General features: G+C 34.5%; 1 protein-coding gene across 10 annotated transcripts in view; it reads left to right on the top strand.

The window, feature by feature from the left end:
- Ca-beta (Calcium channel protein beta subunit) overlaps positions 1–20,128 on the top strand; it is a 97,536-nt gene that overhangs the window by 27,286 nt on the left and 50,122 nt on the right. For 7 of the 10 annotated variants that reach the window (XR_011732030.1, XM_071778363.1, XM_071778362.1 and 4 more), the window contains exon 3: positions 17,243–17,332. The exons of the other annotated variants lie outside the window; for them this stretch is intronic. Coding sequence is in view for 6 of the 7 variants with exons in the window: in XM_071778363.1 (XP_071634464.1) it covers positions 17,243–17,332 (90 nt within the window). In the remaining variant the exon portion in view is untranslated. The remainder of the gene's footprint in view (positions 1–17,242; positions 17,333–20,128) is intronic. 10 annotated transcript variants of the gene reach the window in all.

The raw sequence follows: 20,128 nt of genomic DNA, 5'->3' as shown, positions 1-20,128 counted from the left end.
TATGTACATAGAATCTTCAGTTATCTGAATTGAGAGTTCATACATTGCGTATCTCTTTCAGTTACCTACGTTGGATTTTACATATTCTTATTTATAAGAATTTATTTTTAGCCGATAATAAAATACTCCGGTTTTTAGCTTTCCATGAACCGTAATAAAAGTTACAAGGTACGCTAGACGCGAAACTTAATCGGATTTCAAAATTTTGAAAAACTCCTTGACTTGTCTTTAGGCTCCCTTCGGCGACGGCCACGACGTCGTATTGGATCCCTTGCTAGTAAAACGCGTGCAGAAATTAAACGAAAGTCGTAAAACCAGGCGGCCGCACCTTCGTATGACCGCAGAATCGTCTCGCAAGTTCCATCCCGTTTAGATGCTCGTATATACGCAATGTGGCGTACGGAAGAGAGATTCAACGTTTTATGGATGTTTTCGCGGGTGATTTACGCGATATCGACTGGTCCGTGAGAATGCCCGCGAGATATTGTACGATTATACGACAAGAAACTTTACGTCTGATCTTTTTGATTTTTTTTTTACAATATTGAACAATGTTTTAAGGTCGATGCAATATTAACTTCAACTGTGTACATATATTTTCAATAAATTATTATTATCACACTATTGCATTAGAAATAACGCAGAATTATGGAATTAAATCTTTAAAATTATTATTGTCGAATTATCGGTATACGATCATGTTATATCACTGATGTTATAATCCCGCTTGCTAAAATTTGTCAACAAAAATGAATAAAATTTGAAGAGCACAAGAGTTTTTATCGATTAATAATTACAATTTTGTTCACAGATAAATTCATTATAAAAGTTTATAAAAGTTTTATAAAAGTTTGCAAATTAAGTGGATAGTTGTCTGACATTTGGTCTTTTGCCGAAAATAGCTAAACACAGAGAATTGTGTCAACTGGCATAAAATATGTCGAAGTGAATTAACATGTCTGCAATATATCCTGTCCTCTTATAAAATATAATTTGCTTGTAACTCTCAATGGTAAAATACGATCTACGTTTTTGATGCGAATTAGTTGCGAAGTATATACTACGCATAAAATTTTAACACATTGCGCCGCGCGACATAAATTACATGATCGATATAAACGAAACGATCGAAAATTGGATTTTTTTAAAATAGTCATAAAATATTTCGCGTGCCTACTTATTTTTCTCTCTCGCTCTTCTTGCTCGCTTCGATCGCATTAACCAAGATTTGAAACGAAGTGACCGCGGCGAAACGAGAGGGGGACAACTGGTTCTCATTTGCCGTCCGTTTGTGTTTATAGTCCTGAGGGATATTAATCGCGAAATATATACGAAATATTCTGCGCTGAAATACGTGGAATGCGGCATTTCATGCGCATCCTTATTTTATATATGCGTTGACAAATGCTGTTACGGCGAGCGAATAAGCCAAGCACACGATGGACAATAAAAAGAAACGGAGACAGAGACCGCGACGTAATCGTAACCTTTTCTCTAAAATGGAAACCCAGCGTGTGATATTACACTTCGTGCTCGATCGCGTTTCAAGGCCGAACGGTTTCGGCGGACACGTATACTCGTCACGCGTTAAACGCGGGTCGATCGCCAGAGATCGCCGGTACACATATAGGCGCGAGCGACGCGTGAATCGCGGCGATTCACGGGACTGGATTTGCCGGATGGGCCGTTAATGAAGATAAAAATCTAATTAGCCGGCCATAAACGAACATCGGGAATTTTTAAGGCCGTCGCGCCGACATGTAGCCGGGCGCAAATTCATGAGCTTCCTCTACGCGCGCGGTAAAAAGATTCTTTTCGATGCTGACGTCACGCGGATGAGAATGCGGTCAGTCCGGATGGGATACATGATAGTCCTAGGAGTATCGGACCAACAGGCAATGCGATTAAAATATTCACCGTAAACGACGGTCGTTCCTCGAGATTGTGCTCCTTGCTCGTTACCTGTAGATTATAGGAATTTAATAAGATGTATAAAAACTTGAAAAACAAAAAAAAATAATTATCATATAAACATCATACATATACGTTTTTTTTCGTTGACTTGTGCTCTTTGCATATGTGATCGGTTGATCATTTATATGATCCGATTTGATGAGGATAAGCCAGTAAAAAGCTAAAAATAAGGTATCGCGACGTCTAGCGAAAGCGAAATATGTAAGTTGTTGATTAATGGGACCTAAACATTTTTGCATTACAGTCGATATATCTAAAAAGAATTGCATTTATATATAGATCTCATCACATATCAAATTTTATTTAACAGATTTACAATAATTTAGATTATTATAGATTATTTGCAACTTTATCTACCTACAGTTTTAATTCGAATTTGTTCTTTCTTTTTTTAATTACATAAATATATCAATAAAATTTGCTCTTACATTTATTGTATTGTCTAGAACGAATGCCTTTAGATTAAATGCTAGATATTTGGCAGTGCCATACGTTAAATCGTTTACTGTTGCATCATCCACTGCGTACTTACTGAACACACTGGTAAAGCGTGAAGAGACGTTCGACAAGACGAATACTTATACTTTCTCTTTTTTTCCCGACATGCCTAACGTCTTAATCCGTAACAGGAAACACGATGTTATAAGGGTTTGTCGGGCGTTATTAAGTATTTAGAGAGCATGAGGGCTCTGCAGAGCCGCTCGCTCGAATTACATTGCCTCGTTTCCCTTCTTATATACGAAGGGAAAATATCGTAGTACCTGCGAAAGACCATCGTCTTAGAAAAATTAATAGGCGGAAACACAGATCACGTCATTCTGTCGTTAAATCGCGACATGAAAGAAATTTCGTGTTATACACATGTACGTTCAAGCGGACAATAAAGGATCGCCACGTACATAGCGACGTGATGTAATCAGAAAGAAACGATCCTAATCAGGGGTGATTTTCTAAAGCATTGGGTCTGCAATGTTTGAGAGACGATACATAGTTGTTGTAGTAACAGCTGAAAACTGCAAATGCGACTTAAGGGATTACGTGCATACAATAAGGGTACAGAAAGGGTGATCAACATGAAACATGCACCACTGATTTGGAAAAGCTTAAAGACTTTACTTTTAAATTTACAAAGCGTAAACTATAACGTCGACCCCCAAAGAAATGTATTCTTTCGACATCGTGCTATGGATTAGTGCTTATTAATAAAGGAACGTTACAACGTTCTTGCCGATACTTTTTTGCCTGTCTTCCTGTTTGGGCGATTTTTTAAGTTATGAATCTTAATGAATGTCATGCTGCCACATCTGATGAGTCTTAATTTTACGCCTTTATATGATGTTTTATTTAAAGGATATTAAATATCCTATGTGTGTAACCAAAATTTAATATTACTATTGTTATATTATTTACTGACTGGTATCATATTGAAACAAATAATAAACAAGCACAGCAATATAATAAAATTTTAATATCTGTTGTTAATTAATATGGATATTTTGATTATATGTGTCATTATATGAAATAGTACGAGACGTAATTAAATCATTCAATGCTGTGTCACTATGCGTTTGATATTCTCATCAATAAATGAACTTTTCAACTTTAATTAAAATAAAGTAATTAATATCACAAATTCAATATTTATAACTGTAATTGTGTAAATATTCTCTCTGCATTGTCATAAATTTGATAATTAATTTTATTTAATAATAACCCTAGAGAATATTATGAAGTCTAAAAAGACGTTTTATAAAACTATCATTAGATATATATTATATATTATAACGTCTTTAAGATCTTATGACCTGATTTATGACGTCTTTGAGGCATCTTATGCACTATTAAATATTAAGGGATAAAATTTAAACCAATATCTTGAGTTAAATAACATTTTGTTATTTTTAACTACCATGTGTGTCAAAACTTATTATTTTAACACAAAGCATAGTATTATTTTAACTCCATTAGTTTAAGTAAATTAACAACATATTGGGTAAGAGCAGTGGCTAGTACTTTTAGAAATAGTTTCGGCTATTTTATAAATTTTGTGGGACTAAAGCCTGGGACTAGAGAGCAGTGTGACGCCGGGTAAAGGAAAGGTAAATTGTTCGGCAAGAAAACAATTTCGAAGTAATCTGGGAGTACGATACATAGGAAGGGTTAAAAATGACTCAAATGGAATATAATTTTACATTACGAATTTAATAGTGTAGACGTTTTATTTTGGACCACTTTTAGACATATTGTAAAACAAAAATTAATAATATGAAAATAAAAGAGGAGCTTACAATTAGTGTTGCTTAAAGTAAATCGGTATATAGATGATGAATAAATTTAAACGTTACACAACACTAACAATTTATATATATGTATATTACAATAGAGATCGCGGTTTTGTCGGGGCAAAAGTTTAGCAAAGTTATGTAAGTTGTAAGTATTAAATCTCATTGAGGTATCAATGTATTAGATAATTTTAGCTTCTGTCTTGTATTCTTGTTAACGTGTTTCCGAACAGCTTCGCCTTAACTGTTCTAAGAGGGCAGTTAGAAAGAGATGAAAAGTGAGTTTAACCGAAGGTTAGAAAATAATATTTCAAAGGATCGGTACAGTCGGGAACCGGCAAGAAAATATCGTAAAAGTGATGTATTGAATTCCCAGATTACTTCGAAATGGTTTTCTTAATGCTAAGAAATTTACCTACCTGCGTCGTTTCACACTTTGGGGAACTTTATGAAATATCCGAAACCATTTCTATAAGTATTATTCAAAACACATTATTCAAACTGACTTGACATTTAAACGTTAAAAATTTGTCCCAGGTAATTCAGGCTGCGAATATTTTACTGTTGCCAACTTACCAACGTAAAAGGGCAATTTGTTTCTTTCGTTCTCTTTAACATAGAGATTAAATACGCTAAATATAAAAATATGGAGATATGTGAGTTATGCGTAAGGTGATAAGAATAGGGGTATATGCATCAAAATAGTGTGCATCAAATTTAATAACAGCATCTATCGACGTGTGACGGATGCAGTACCACAAAGATGTACCTACCGAAAGTAAAATTTATATCAAAAATATATCTTCTATCTATCTATTTAAGTCTAAAGTAAATTTGGTATCCTTGAATTGGTGGCCTCGGGTCCTGAAGGGTTGACGGAAGGTCAAGCAGGACGCCGCGCCGCCAGCATCAGTCTGCACACGCCGAGGAGGAAGTCTGCCGATACCTGGAGCAAAAAGATTATCAAAACAGACGTTGGCAAAACATCTGCGATGAGGACGTTCACGGACTCGCGATATCTTACCCACCGACCGGCGTACACACATAAAGAGGACTAGACGAAAGCGTGATTCTATTGGAACAATAATGCAGCTAGAGACGAGTAGGAAAAGAATGGATAGTAACCCGTAATTTGGTCGTCCACCAGATGGCTCCTTCGTGACCAATGAACATTATGGCAAAGTTGGCTTGAAATTCAAATTCAAATGCATGGTCGTGTACACTGGTAAGGTATAGCTCGCGGGCTGGCTCTCCTCTTTCACTCTCTTTCTCTCTTTCTCGACTAAACCATTTTGATTATACTCATTACGCGGGCTCTGCCCAACCTCGTTTCTTCCTTCTCGCTCTATCTCTCGCCCTCTTTTTCTCTATCTTCGTTTCCCTTCGCTCTAGTTTCGGCTCCTCTCTCCAGAAACCTTGTTTCAAAGTGACCGAGGATATATAGATACCTTAGTCCTTTGTTATTCCCGGAAATCGTGACTCTCGGATGGTCTTAGACCATATATGTGCGTGTAACTCTTTACGATACACGATGGTAGATACTGAGCGTGCTGTGATATCCGTTGGATTATTTCTGCGCATCTTCATGCTGACAGCACGGTTTTTTCTAGTTTCAGCTCACCGGAAGGTGTCGACTTACGATACGGCATTACGTAATAAATAAGATAGCGCGATTTTGTAAACACTGGGCAAAAAACATAAATATATAAAGTCTCGTCACACTTTGCTATTGAAGTTTAGATGTCACGCGTAGCTAAGGAAGCGTAATGTTATGCGCGGTAAGGCTGAGTAATTTTTTTAATTCAGAATTAAAATAATATTTCTTCGATATCTTGGAAGCAATCGTATAAATAATAAGTATATTTATCAGAATATAAAGCTGAATAAATCTCATTGTAAAATAATTTCTGGTTGAAATTACGCGATATTCTATTTTATACACGAGGTGCATGTATGTATGTATTATTTAAATATATGTGAATTATGTCTTGCATAAAAAGTCGTATGCTTGTCACAGCATTATGCAAAAATTTCGTGATACATTATCATATAAATTTCACGATGAATCCCGACATTTCATTATATATACTTTCATACTGAATACGTTAATTAAATTTAATTTTATGAACTAATTACAAAGATTTCTTAGAAAGTATCAATTGGTATTTCCTGATACGTAAGAGTAAATCAATGCACAGTTGTTTTTTTATGCAAAACCAATAATGCGCAAGAAAAAATACAGAAATTATTTATACCAGTCAAACAAGTGAAACTTTTGCGAATTGGCGAAAGTACAAATACACATATTGTCTGTAGAAGCGACTCCATTCTAAAGAAAGGTGTCAACAGAAATACATAGACGAACAATTAGTCGTTCACACGTTTCAATTAAGTGTTGACGACTAATCGCATTGCACGTTGAAATTTATTTCAAGCGCAACTAATGGATTTCTTATTTATCGTAATAAATATTTGTAATTACAGAATAATCTTGAAACTTTTAGTGTCTACGTTCTTATTATGTAAGATTGAAATAATAGTCTTTTAAACAGTTACTAACAGAAAGTAATTATCTAAAATATGATGTGCACGTGTGATATATTTTCATTAACGAACAAATAATTATTTAATTTATAATATAAAGGGTAATATATAATTGAATTGTCTTTCTAAATAATAGTTAGTCATATTTCTCTTATAGCAAAGCGGGAAATAAAACAATCGGTTTATTATTTTTATTATTTAGTCTCTTTATTGTTGGAGAAAAATGAAAATAAAACATGATGTACATTCACTTAAATAATAGTGTGTATTGGTATATATAATAGCAATCACACTGCAAACAAATTATAATAACAAATTAAATGGTAACATATTTTGCAATGTATTTTAGGTTTTAAGTTATTTTGTTACAATTGTCATCATATCTTTTATCTAATTTTGCAATAGCTGTGTGGTCGAGCAAATATATTTTTTAAGAATTTTGCAAATATGTTTCATAGACGATAGTATGCATTCATCCCATAGAAACGTCGACAGATGCTAAATGCAAGTGCAATTGTATGGCGACGGAAAGCGCTAACAGAAATCCATTACAACGCTATCGATCGAACATCGGCGTTCTAAAGCACAAAGCAGCCGAGATTAATTAGAAATTGTACGCGCGACGACGTGAAAATATCGGAAATTTTATCCAATCTGGTCGTATCCAAATATAAGTAATAACGATAATAATAAAGAAGGTATATAACGGGACCGAAGGTTTTAGTGGAATGAGTTGCGGAGCTCGAGTATATATCGAGGGCAATAGTGCACAAATATTGAGACGCAATGTTACGAGTGAAACCTCTGCGCGATTGCTGCGTGTCTAATTACAGTGTATTATTTTATGGCGGTTTACGAGTGAAATCTCACCGTCGCGGCGTCGTGGTAAATGTCTAAATATAGATGCTAGTTAAACGCGGAAGTCAGCACCGCAAAGTGTCCGTTGTAGACGCATTGATCGATGGGCTGTAGCCGTGGGAATGTACTTTCCGTGTAAGCGATCGCAGCACGCATAAATGGTAATAAAGCGCGATAATAAAAGAATCTACGTTTGTCGATTTTAATACTCTTTCCATGTGACGCATTTTGTAGCCATTAAAGGCGGAAATTAACGGTCAGGTTCAATCGACCTTGGGTATTTGCGCCATATGTAGGCCGGCAATATTATTTTTATTTTTCAATAATGTCGCGCGAGAGGAAAATACATTATTATATTATTTGCAAAATGATCCCATGTATCTTATCGAGGGGGGGGGGGGGACACGCGCGTGCGCGCAGAGGCAAGTTATTAATAACATATTGCTAAAAGAAGAGTCTGAGTTTCTTAATATAAAACGTACAGATGATTTCTTAAGTTGGAAGTTTACCGGAATATCGCGGTAAATGTCAACGGATCTTGTTTCATACAAAAATAACAAAAACTGCGAGAAAATATTCTCGCATTATTCGTATCAACAAAAATGTCATGCCGCATGTAGTCAATTAAAAAACGAAGTCATATGCCAGGGTTAATTTTATTATACATAATTTATATTATAATTAAATACATTTAATTATACATATATAAACAGTTAATTATAAGTACAAGAATACAGTTTTACAGTTTGGAAGTTATATTACTTATAATAAACTTTATACGTAAGTTGTTAATATATTACTCATAAAACATATTATAAAAATATAATAATATAAATTTTTCTTTATGTATAAACTCTAGTTAAATTTAACATAACATTCTTACATCGCGATGAATAAAATTTGTATATAACGTTTATATTCAGCGAAACACATTTGTACGCGTTATAAAGACTGATACATTAATTAATTGTGTCATCGGATTCAATTAAATTATCACCACCATGGTCCAATAAAACACCGAAGTCCCTGTCGGAATGCACTTTCCAGTTGCACATACATAATATTCCTTACGTGTAGGATCGTTTTAGCCGGAGGGGGGGGGGGAGTGCGGGGGACATACCCGCTGGACAACATTGTGGCGACTTGCGACATGCCCGGCAATTATCCGTTCCCCGTCTCATTTGCGATTGTAATTAAGGACGGCGCGGGCGCGAACGCATTGGACCGTTGCGCCGATCGCAACTGATTGTGACGCCGGTCCATGGCATGGCGCGAGTGGCGATTTCATAGCGGCGCTAATGTGACTAAATGCCTCTCTCACATCGGTTCATCGCGTCGTTGGTTTAATGAGAGAGAGATTTCTGTTTTTTTCTCATCTCGCGACAAATCACCGTTGTTCGCAATTTTTCTCGGCCACTTTGCGACCGCAATGCTGTCGTAAAATTGCCGCGTATACACCTGACACGATTGTCAGAAGATTATTTTGCGCATCTCAATTTTGCACCTTTATAAGTTTACTTTCGTTTAATGACAATATTAAATGGAATAATGCCAAAGTTTGCTGTTCTGTAAATTCAATTAGGAGAAAAGGAGTGAGACAAAATTTATAAAATATATATCTAGTAATATTATAATGTATTGTATATATATGTACACTTTAGAATTCTCTTAAGTTAGAAATTCTAATAACGGCATTAATGTGTTCTCTCGAAACTTCCGAAGTTCTAATCCCCACTAAGCATATAACTTATCGGCTGCCATGCAATACGTAGCTTCGTTTAATCAAGTTGCACGAAATTCACGGAAAAACGCCCGAGGCATCTAGGGCGAGTCTTATCGGTAGGTGTAATTATGGATCAATTAAATTAAATACACGTGTCCGAGAGCGTGGAGAAACGACTTTCGTCGTTGCTGACATATCGGCACCGAACGTTATCGCTGACGTTGGTATCTATACATTTGCTGCCTGCAAATGTTACCGTTGGTATTTACCGGGTGAAACTTGTTTCACTTTCTTACTAAGCACCGTAAAATACAGGTTTATACTTTATGATTAACTAGCTTAGAAAATTATTAATATAGACAAATAACCCTCCCTACCACCTCCTTTACATTGAACAGAATGTTTTAGTTCCGTATTTTTTATCTTGTATCCTGTCGAAGGTATATAAGTTAATATTTAATAATTTTGCTGTAATAACACAATTGCATAACTATACCCAAAACTTTATAAAATATTTATAAATTGAATATATTTATATATAGATATTAAATTTATAATTTTGATTTCGTAAAATATTAAAGGTATAAAAAGTATTCTTATATCACACGTGCGTGGAAAGTGGCCCATTCCGCGCGCGCCATCTGTGCGACAAATAGCCAATTTTCCACGCGAGAAATTCCCCACTCGAACCCGTGCGGGAATGAGATATTCCCGCACGGCTTCGAGTGAGAAATCTCTCGCGCGTGCGGAATTGGCCATCCGTCGCACAGATTGCGCGCACGCAATAGGCCACTTTCCACGCACTTTGTAATATAAAATAGGGTGTGTAACACGTGTGGGTTGAGAATTGGACACTCGTGCGGGTGATTGCACTCGTCTTCGGCTCGTGCGTCCACTCCGCACTCGTCCAATTCTCAACTTCCCGCACTTGTTACACAAATAACTATTACAGTGAAATCATCCCTTTAGAGTCCTACAATATCTCTCCTTTCTCAATGTTTATGTGCCGAACTTGCTTTTTAATTTTAGGTGATATTTCATAACATCATATACATTGCATATATAGGTATCATAAACACAATTTTTATAAAACTTCATATTATATATAAATGCACGTTTTATAAATGGAATGAACGTGGAAGATTCTAAGAGAAGAAATTTCATACGAATGATGCATCACGTCATGCATTACTGTCTCGTTTCGATACACCACTCCCTTTTCATGGTCACGTTTTGCTTTTGTACAGCAACTGTCACAACTGAAATTTTACTTTGCGGCTTGCATGATCCTGTTTTCCACGAAAGAGTGTGCGATCTGATCACGATAATCCATGGACAGGGGTTGTGCATCACGTAGACACATTTGTGCTCGTTGCGTGACTTCTCTCCCTCCGTTCTCTCTTTTTATTCTGCCAATCATCCCTTAGACTCATCATTGTATCGCGTTTATTTGTATGACGTAAAATACAGCGTGCATGTGCACGTGCGCATCTGGCGAAGACACCGGAAAAAAGGAGCATACACGTACGTTACATCACGCACCGGGCGTCATGTCACAGTTAACTACGAGCTATAACGTCTTAAAAGGAGATAATTAGCATTAATTAATCATAATATTAACAAATTTTTGCTAAGCAAATATCCGTGTTACGTCGCGTCACAATATCAGTATAACAAAAATAAATCAGCTTAAAGAAGCGCCCTTGGAAAAGCAATCCGACGGATGCAGAAGGGTGCCTCGCGCGCCGGTAACCACATGTTGCAACTTTCCAGAAAGGGGAGTTTAAGGGAAAACGGAGGGAGAGAATAGTCCATTATTACTGCTCGACTTTGACGCGATACTCGTGCCGAGTTCTTCTTCCGCCTTGCTTTTTCCGCGCCCTACTTCTCTGCCACATCCATTTGTTCCCTTTTCACCGTTCTATTGTCTTTGTACCTTGACGTTATTAGCGATTACACCTCAAATTAAACGCTGCGCGCGCGACGCATACGCGCAACTCCGACCGACTGGAAATCGCACGGTTCCGATCACATCGGCAATCGTAGTAACGAGGCGGATGTGTGTGCCGTTAATTTATAATTTATCTAGATGTAATTAAGCGGCGACAAGTTTAATACAACGTCAGCAGAAATATCATTTAGGGCAATGTGTTGCGAGCGGTATAAGCTATTTCCGCCCGTCGCGCAGCTGGTGATTTCGATAGTTGGTATTACTGACAATATAGCAATGTGATAGCAATATTGTATATTTGTATATGCGTATGTGTATGATTATGTTCTAAAAAATGGAAGTAGAAAGCAAGACAAAAATAAAAAATTTTATTTTTTAATTTTTATTTTTAATAAGTTCAAAATTTTTATTATTATTATCATTAAATTGTGAAGCTTGTTTATATAGGAGATATTGATTTTGAATCAATACTTCTTCGCATAGTATTCTACATGTGGTTTCAATAAACTGACGTCCAGCTAAAAAGTTTACCTGAAATTAGTTTGCAATAAACCATAGCACGATAACGATCTGTATTTTATAAAAATTTTGAAGTCTTAAGAAATTCAAGTATCCCGAGATACTCATAGCAGACTAGTGCAATTTTACAAAAATTGTATATTTGCATCTCCTTCCTTAAAAATTTTAAACTTTTATTACTGGTCTAAAAAATTCATGATGAGAACAAAAAATCTCTACATTTATGAGAACATCTCCCAGCTTAGCCAAAAATGGGCAATAAATGGTTAATTGGATGATTTTATACTGGCTTAGGCCACGAACATTATTCAGCGGCACCCGGGGGCATGGATGCAATCGCCGAAACGTATTCCATCTCGACACCCCGCTGTAATTTGAAGAGTTTGCAGTAGTGCGATCTATGTTGCGTGACTGGGCTACGGTAATATTAACGTTGCGTTGTAATATTAACGTTGCAATTTACATCCAATAGAGAAGAAAATATCTTACAGCTATTAGGAAAGATATGTACACTTCCCAAAAACTATTTCGTCTTTTATTTTGCAAAAAGTGTAAAAAGTTGAGAAAGAGTAATTTTATATATTATGTAAAAGGAATTTTAAGATACATGAACACTTAATTTCTCGCTTAGATTTTTCTGCAACTTATTTTTGATAACAAAAAAGTTTTTCAAAAAAATGGCCGCAATTCAATAGCTATGTATTTTTCTTATGACGGAGTTGAATTCGAATTGAATCAGAAAATAATTTAGGGCATTGATTTATTTGCAGGTGGCGGGATGGGGTAAACCTTGCTTTGCGTGGAAAGTTGGAAACCCATGTGGTACCCTATAATGATAGATCTTGTTTCGCTCTGTAAGCAGGGGGTGGGGTGGGATGGACCTCATTTTGCGTGGAAAGTTGGAAACCCATGTGGAACAATTTTATGTTAAGAAATGACTCTCATAAGAGTTGCTAAAAAGTTATTGTTACAATAATATAGGTTAAATTTGGGTTATATTTTTTGGGATGTGGGTGCTGGGGGAGGGGTGGAGTTCTTTCTCCACTCATATATGTAGGTGTTATTTCCCCATACATATATTAGTCTTTTATGTCTTTCAGTACTTAGGACAAATGTTATATTTTAAACTTTTTTGTTAATAACTTTTTAATAAAAATTGACCAATGGTTAAAACTTTTGTAGGTTACTCAAATTCTGATCAAAAATTTTGCAAATATTTTGCTAAGATGATTCGTCATAACGCTGTTGCTTTGCTGAAATACTGTTCAAAAATAAATTGTACAAATATTTATCATCAATATTTCATAAAAGCTCTAAATTTCTACAAATATTGTTATAAATATTGAGACATAATTGCAGCATTCCAAATTTCATCCAGAGATTTCGTCATATAATTTTATAAATCTTTTCCTATCGGAAGGGATAATTTTGACAGTAGGTATATTGTCAAGGTCATAGGAGGTCAATGTTCTTCAATAGTAAAGGTTTTTGAATATAGGCAGAATGAAAATCAGGTAGAGGGAAAAAGCACATACGTGAAAACGATGACATTTAAGGACACGCTTGTCACAATTGTAAGTTTCTATCGTATTTTCTCGGTGTATTCTTTTAGGTATGCACTTTTTCTCTGGTGAGTCTTTTGTTACCGCTTCTTGATTCTTTGAGATATTTATTTTTACTGAATAGTATAAGCATGCAAGAATGCAACCGCACGTAGAGGAAGAGAGAGGAATGGACAAAAGATAAATTTAATGGGGATCCACTATGTGTAAAGTTACGAAGAAAAACAACTTTTGAAGAAACAGCTTTCATATACATAAGGGCAAATAAGAAATGACTTGTAAAATTGTCCAACTTGTGGATAAAAGAAGCAGCAGATTCTCGGAATTCGCAATTTAGAATTTGCAGAGAATATTTGATATGTTTCTTTATCAGATATATTTATCATTTTGATGTATGTTTATCGTTGTATGACCAAAACGGAGAACTTTTTTCTCTTGTTTTTGCGAAATAATTGCGTTGATATAAAAAAAAACTTAGACTACCATGTTAAAACAAAACGAGAAAATATCGAATTGTTTGTATAAGTATTTCCTGAAAAGAAATTGAAGTTTACCATGAAACTATAAAAACAATATATACCTATAGATCAGATAAATTTTTAAAACAAGTATAAAGGATAATAAGAGAAATAGGACGGTTACGAGTTACGATATACAATCAAATTAGAATCAAATGCCATACGGTCCAAGCTTAGATCTTTGACAGCCTTATATTAATTTCTGTGTACATATTTTTCCAACTTATTTAACTACGCGCCGATTATTTGTCGGACTTGAAACACAGTTATTGTTGGAATTAAAACCCTTCCCTCCCCGGAATTAAATCGACTCGATTTAATTATCTAAAAACTGTAAAGAATTTATTGCGAAAAATATTACCTCAGCCAGGATTCGAACCTGGAACCTCCCTCATTCCGTGAAGGGTGTCGTACTAATTCGACTAACGAGTATAAAAGTTTAAGTATAAAAATTTTAAACATTGAAAAATAGATATTCTTTTGATAACTTAATGTTAACTATCCTTTGTTTCATGAATATTGCTAAAAATTTTTTACAAAGTTGTATTTATCGTCATGTTTTTTTATACTTTTTATATATTATAATAAACTTAATATTTATCGAGAATATAATTTGTATAAACATTTGTTTTCTCAGTTTAAGACTAAAGGATTGAATATATATTTACTCAATATTTTTATGGAATTTTTTACTCGTAATGAAACATTTTGCATCTGCCGTTACAAGAATTGAGTTTTTCACGTAATTACCAAGTATGTAAAAAGATAAAGAAGACGATATATCTACCCTAAAGTCCCTTCCCAAATTACCCTCCATAAAATAATTTCAAGAAGCATCCTTGTGCATTTCAACACATTACGCAAGAGACGGGCTTGTAAAGATCATAAATAAATAAATGATGGTCCGACATCTCGCTCTAAGCAGTTTAAATAAATAAACGGCAAATAGCGTGTTCTTGCTTACCAATGTTTATTCGAGCAGCATCGTGCAACATTTCAGCATTAGGATTAAGTACGTGTCACAATAAAAGAAAAAATAGAATTTTGATTAAAAACAACTAAACACGAACAAACACAGAAAAACAATTTATTTTGATAAATATTAGCGGCGATGTTTGTTGTAAACAATTAATTCCACTTTTATTAAAGGACATTTGACATCGGATAAATGAATAGTCACATTTCAATTGTAAGCGTTCTGATCTAGAAGTTTCTCAATTCTGTTGTGTCATCGTAGAGAAGTATTCTTTTTAAGGTTTCCCCACTCTCATTCTAGCACATGCGCAAAATAGAAATGTTAGAAAATACCAATTCTTTAATCTATCATTAATATGGAAGAAAAACATAAATTGAAAAGAATTTAGTAAAGAGAATTTTAATAGTTATTTCACAAATATTTATTTAAAAAAGAAAAAGAAATTAACAAAATCAAATAATTTTTTTAAATTTTCACGAGAAATTAAAAATTTATGGAAAAAGACAAGAAGAAGAGAGTCGATTATACACAATTTGGCTTGCAGTGATTTCAATCCGGAAGTCGTTATTTAAAAAATGGTATAGTAAATATATAAATATTAAAATATCGTGCCCTTATAAGGACGAATACCCAATAGAAAAAAAGAAAAACTTCAAAGATATAAGACTTCACGTTAGATGGTGCCACAAGTTGTTTTTTGAGCCAAACGAAAACGTGAACAGACATTAAGCAGTTGTAAGTCAGTTTAGGTTGTAAGTCGGTTTAGGTTAAATGCGGATCGTAAAAATATTCATAATGGCATAAGTTTAGCAAAATTTGGCTCGTGAAACTACTTTACGATCAGCTAGCTTTCCTGATATTTGAATATGTATTCGAAGTGACGAAATTGCAAAGATTTTAATTATTTACTTCGTATTATAATACTTAATTAAATCCGCGTATTTTGAGACATCCTGTATGACGGGTGGACAGTGTGTTGGTATGTGCGTGCATATGTGAAAGATGGTGCGTACATGGATGGGCAGATGATCCTGCGGGATTATGTCCTGCGAGCTAGTGTTTTTATTGTTTTACCCATAGAGAGAGCTATAGACTGCGCGAAGAGGGGTTCGGCGGCGAGGCTTGTATCTTCGAAGGATCTACGCGCATTTTCACTTAGCCAAGCTACACGATCCGACCGGCGTTGATGCACCCCACGTGGTTAGATCATTAGTACCGACTATTCGACAGTCTGCAAGTACCTGCCCCTGCCCTTCAATCTTGTTGCTTTTATCTTCAGTTTCTTTTTTTTTCTTATCTTCTACGATGATGGTACCTGCCTCAGATCTTGTTTGGCTTTTTGAATTTTGATCTTCAAAAATTATTGCTTATACAAATTAGAGGAATTTTTATTTTTACAATAATGCTTGTTAACAATAATTAAATATTAATTAATAATTTTTTGAGGCAATAATGAGTTTGCAATGCAAATTAAAATTTAAAATATTTAAATTTTAAGTTAATCTTGAAAATTGCATTGTTCAGTCATGTAAGCCATGTTTAAGATTGTGAGTCCTGTTTATTATATGTCTTATATACATATAATATTATAGTAATTTATTATAGCAATAAATAAATTATTTAATTTTTAGAAATTATAAACGAACGATACGTAATTAATTTATTTGATTTCTTATTGTTAGATTTTATTTTACACGTTTTGATACACTATCGACGATAATTACATTTATATTTTTAAGATTGATAACAATCACGCTATGCTACAAGATATTTATTTTGATGAGATACTGTTGTGTACAAGAGAATAACGGATTAATTTTTTGCGGCTATCTTTATTCATGATTTTTTTCGATAAAAGTATATGTTGTTTTGTGCTCGGTCGGCTTAGGGCAAGTAATTGTCGAATCTCCAATTAACTGTGATTTTCGACATAGCTGTCTTCCTGTCGACAAAAATTTGTCTAAGGTTAAACAGATCGGCGGACGATATACACTCATATCTAAAGAACCTGTCCGCCTCCGGTTTCTTCAGGCTCCGCGACGCGTAAGAAATAAGTGGGCCTGAATAAAGTATAAAAATGGCAAAATATAGGTACCCGTGAAATAACGGTGAAATAACTAAAAGAGTATTTATAAAGCGCGGGAACAAAACTCGTAGCTGAACTAACGTGTTATTAACTCGTATTTGTGCTCGAAGAAATAATAATTACTAAATTGAAAAGTATTATTTAACATACTTATAAAAAATAATATAACTTTTTATAAGCAAACTGAAAATGTTAGTACAACGGCTAACTTAATTTTTTTTCCGTATTAAAAGTTTAATGGCCTTTCAGGGAAAATTGAACGGAAGAGTCACGCTGCATGAGAGTCGCAATGATCTGCAGTTAGTGAATCTGTGCGTACCTACAAGATCGGCAATTGTTGTAAGTAAATTAATCGTGATTGCTGCTCGACACAATTTGAAAGCTTTAAAATAACAAAAATTCACGTATCTATCACGTGCAACTGCAATGCACAGCACTGCGTTGGTCAATAGCCGAATTTGCTTCTGTTTTATTCGCACTTCTGTAAATCGCCACACACCTTTCTAATAAGAAAAAAAAAGACTGAATCACCGTAGCACGACTTTTGCAGTCATAGATTATTTTTTCACTATTCACTGTATCGATCTTACACTTGATTAAATGAAAAAATGCATATCATCATACACAGTCAACAATTGACTGTTTTAATTCGCTTTTAGTGCACTTAATGGCGAAATTCTTTGCCGATGGAATGCATCTCGAGGCCGAGAACGATGCACACTAAACAAAAAGTACACAAACGATCGGTCTGCCGCGATGGCATCGCCTTAATTCGCCGGGAAGGAAAGAATCGCCGCAAACGTGAGTCGCGACAATGGCGTTAACGAACCTCTAAAACGTCCGAGGAAGAAAGCGTTAATACAGATATTGCAAGTTTATTGCAGTACTGAATATTTTATACCAATTAAAATGTAGACTGCATTAATAATGTACATAATATTTAAATTGAGTTTAAATGCATCAAAAGAGTTTACTGTTCTGATTTGATAAGAATGAACAAATAGATTAATGAAATATTTGTATAAAATTATATTTTATATAAATATTTATTATATAATTTACAGTATAAATGTAATATAAGATATATATATATACAATTTTTTAGGGCAATTTAAATATATTTGATGATTTTTATGAATTATATAGTACAAATTTATATAAATTTAATACTGCAATACAAAATCAAATTTTTAAGATAAATATCAAATATCAATTACATAAATTTCTTTTACTTATAAAATATTTTATTTATTTTATCTATTTGAAGAAAATTAAATAGCTTTAGTGATAAAAGAAGAAACTTAGTTCAAATTTAACTTTAAAATTTCTATTTTCTACATTGTACCTGCGTATTCTATCTTTTCGGCGGTACCTCGAGGTGCGCAGTATTTGGAGAAGCATTAGCTACGTGAAGGGCGAGCATCCGACAGCTGCAGCTCGCCATTGCGTTGTTTGGTGGCGCGACGCGGCCGCGCTTACATTAATGCAATGACGGGCCTGCCAAGGCATGGCAGAAGAGGGAGGTTCTTGAAGTAAGAAAAAGGATGGGGAAGGGAAAGGATCTCTTTGTCCTCATCGAAATCCTTACAGCAATACTGACCTGCTTCTCACTGGCGTAGACCGTCATATCTTGAATCGAGTGCCTTCTTGAATGCCATACATTCTTTGAAATATTTTTCTCTTACCGATAATTATAGCATTATTTATTTAAAAAATTGTTCTAGGAAACTCTTGTTAGGTAAAGCAAAGATAATAATTGAGAAGGTTGAATAATTATGTAAAAGAATATAGTAGGGACGTTTTTTTGGAAATGATAATAGTTCAATTCATACTTATAACAATTGGAAATTTATGCTAGTCAATAAATTGCAAATAATGATATTTACCAAAAGAAAAATATATATATTATAATGTAATTAAATTTAAATTAAAGTGAAATGAAAAAGTATACAAGAATATTTTTGTGTGAAGTGCAACGTTAGTTTTATAAAATCACAAATATTTTGATAGTCGAGATATATGTAACATTCTTTCATTTGTGATATATAACTATCGTAAATTTTATTATATAATACTAGAATATTTTTTGAACGGCAACTGAGACTATTAGTAGAACATTGTTTTGAAAGTTTGACAGAGGGTCTACACCTTTGTCCATTGAAACTGCCCACTCGCAGCCCTGCTGCGTTGTGGTTAACTTCTGTTAGAGATCGCCCATCTCCTCCGTCTCAGGAGATATTCCTACACCCCAACGCCATTTTTTGACAGGTACCAATGCGTACGTAGGAGGGATTAGCGTGTAAAATCGTTGTGTGCCGCTTCTTCACGGGCCCGCGAGTGCGGAGGGAGCCCGGGCTAGGAGCGGTGGAAGGGGGGGGGAACCTCTTTCACTCCGTTCATTGGTATTTTATTATCGGCATCGTCGACCGAGATACTCCGTCCTTCGAACGGACTATTAAGCCCAGGGATGATAAATTTTTATAAAGCTATTCCACCGTTAATAGTCACTTACTTTCGGTCAGGTTCTTTCGGAACCTGTTTTTTCAGTGGAACCTTAGGTAACGCATGTGCGACTGCTCGGTGTATCTATATACGCACAAAATCTATTTGTTGTCGAATTATTAATCAAAATTTTTTGTCTTCTCCTTTGTAATGACTTCCTCTGTCGGATTTGGCACATGATAAACGATACGTGAAATATTGGATTGTATTTGAATATGTTGTAATAGACGGCAGTAGATTTTTATTTACCATCTGTCTTATATCTGGACAAAAAAAAAACAGAGTGTTATCTTTGCTTCTAGCAAAACGCAAAGTTGTAATTCATCATATTTTTTATAACATTTTTTATTTTTTATTAATATTAGTTTTTTTACTAGGTACATTTAGCGTACATCGCACATTATACGAATGATTAAATTTATCATTTTCTGGACTTAGTCTTCCTGTTTTTTTAATCTTTATGTTATTTTGTTCCGATGCTTTCTTGTGTTTTCGATTCTTCAAAATAATCAGCGTCAAAGTTGAAAAGTCTGTTTTATAAGTCTTAAATAAATAAGTCTTAAATTTATTTAAAAGAGATCAGTGCGTGATTGAAGAGACTCAAGTAAAACACCTTTGCATAAATATAGTTTT

Source organism: Temnothorax longispinosus, chromosome 5 (genome assembly GCF_030848805.1).
Source record: "Temnothorax longispinosus isolate EJ_2023e chromosome 5, Tlon_JGU_v1, whole genome shotgun sequence".
Taxonomy (NCBI): Eukaryota; Metazoa; Arthropoda; class Insecta; order Hymenoptera; family Formicidae; genus Temnothorax; species Temnothorax longispinosus.
This window is presented reverse-complemented; position numbering and strand designations above follow the sequence as displayed.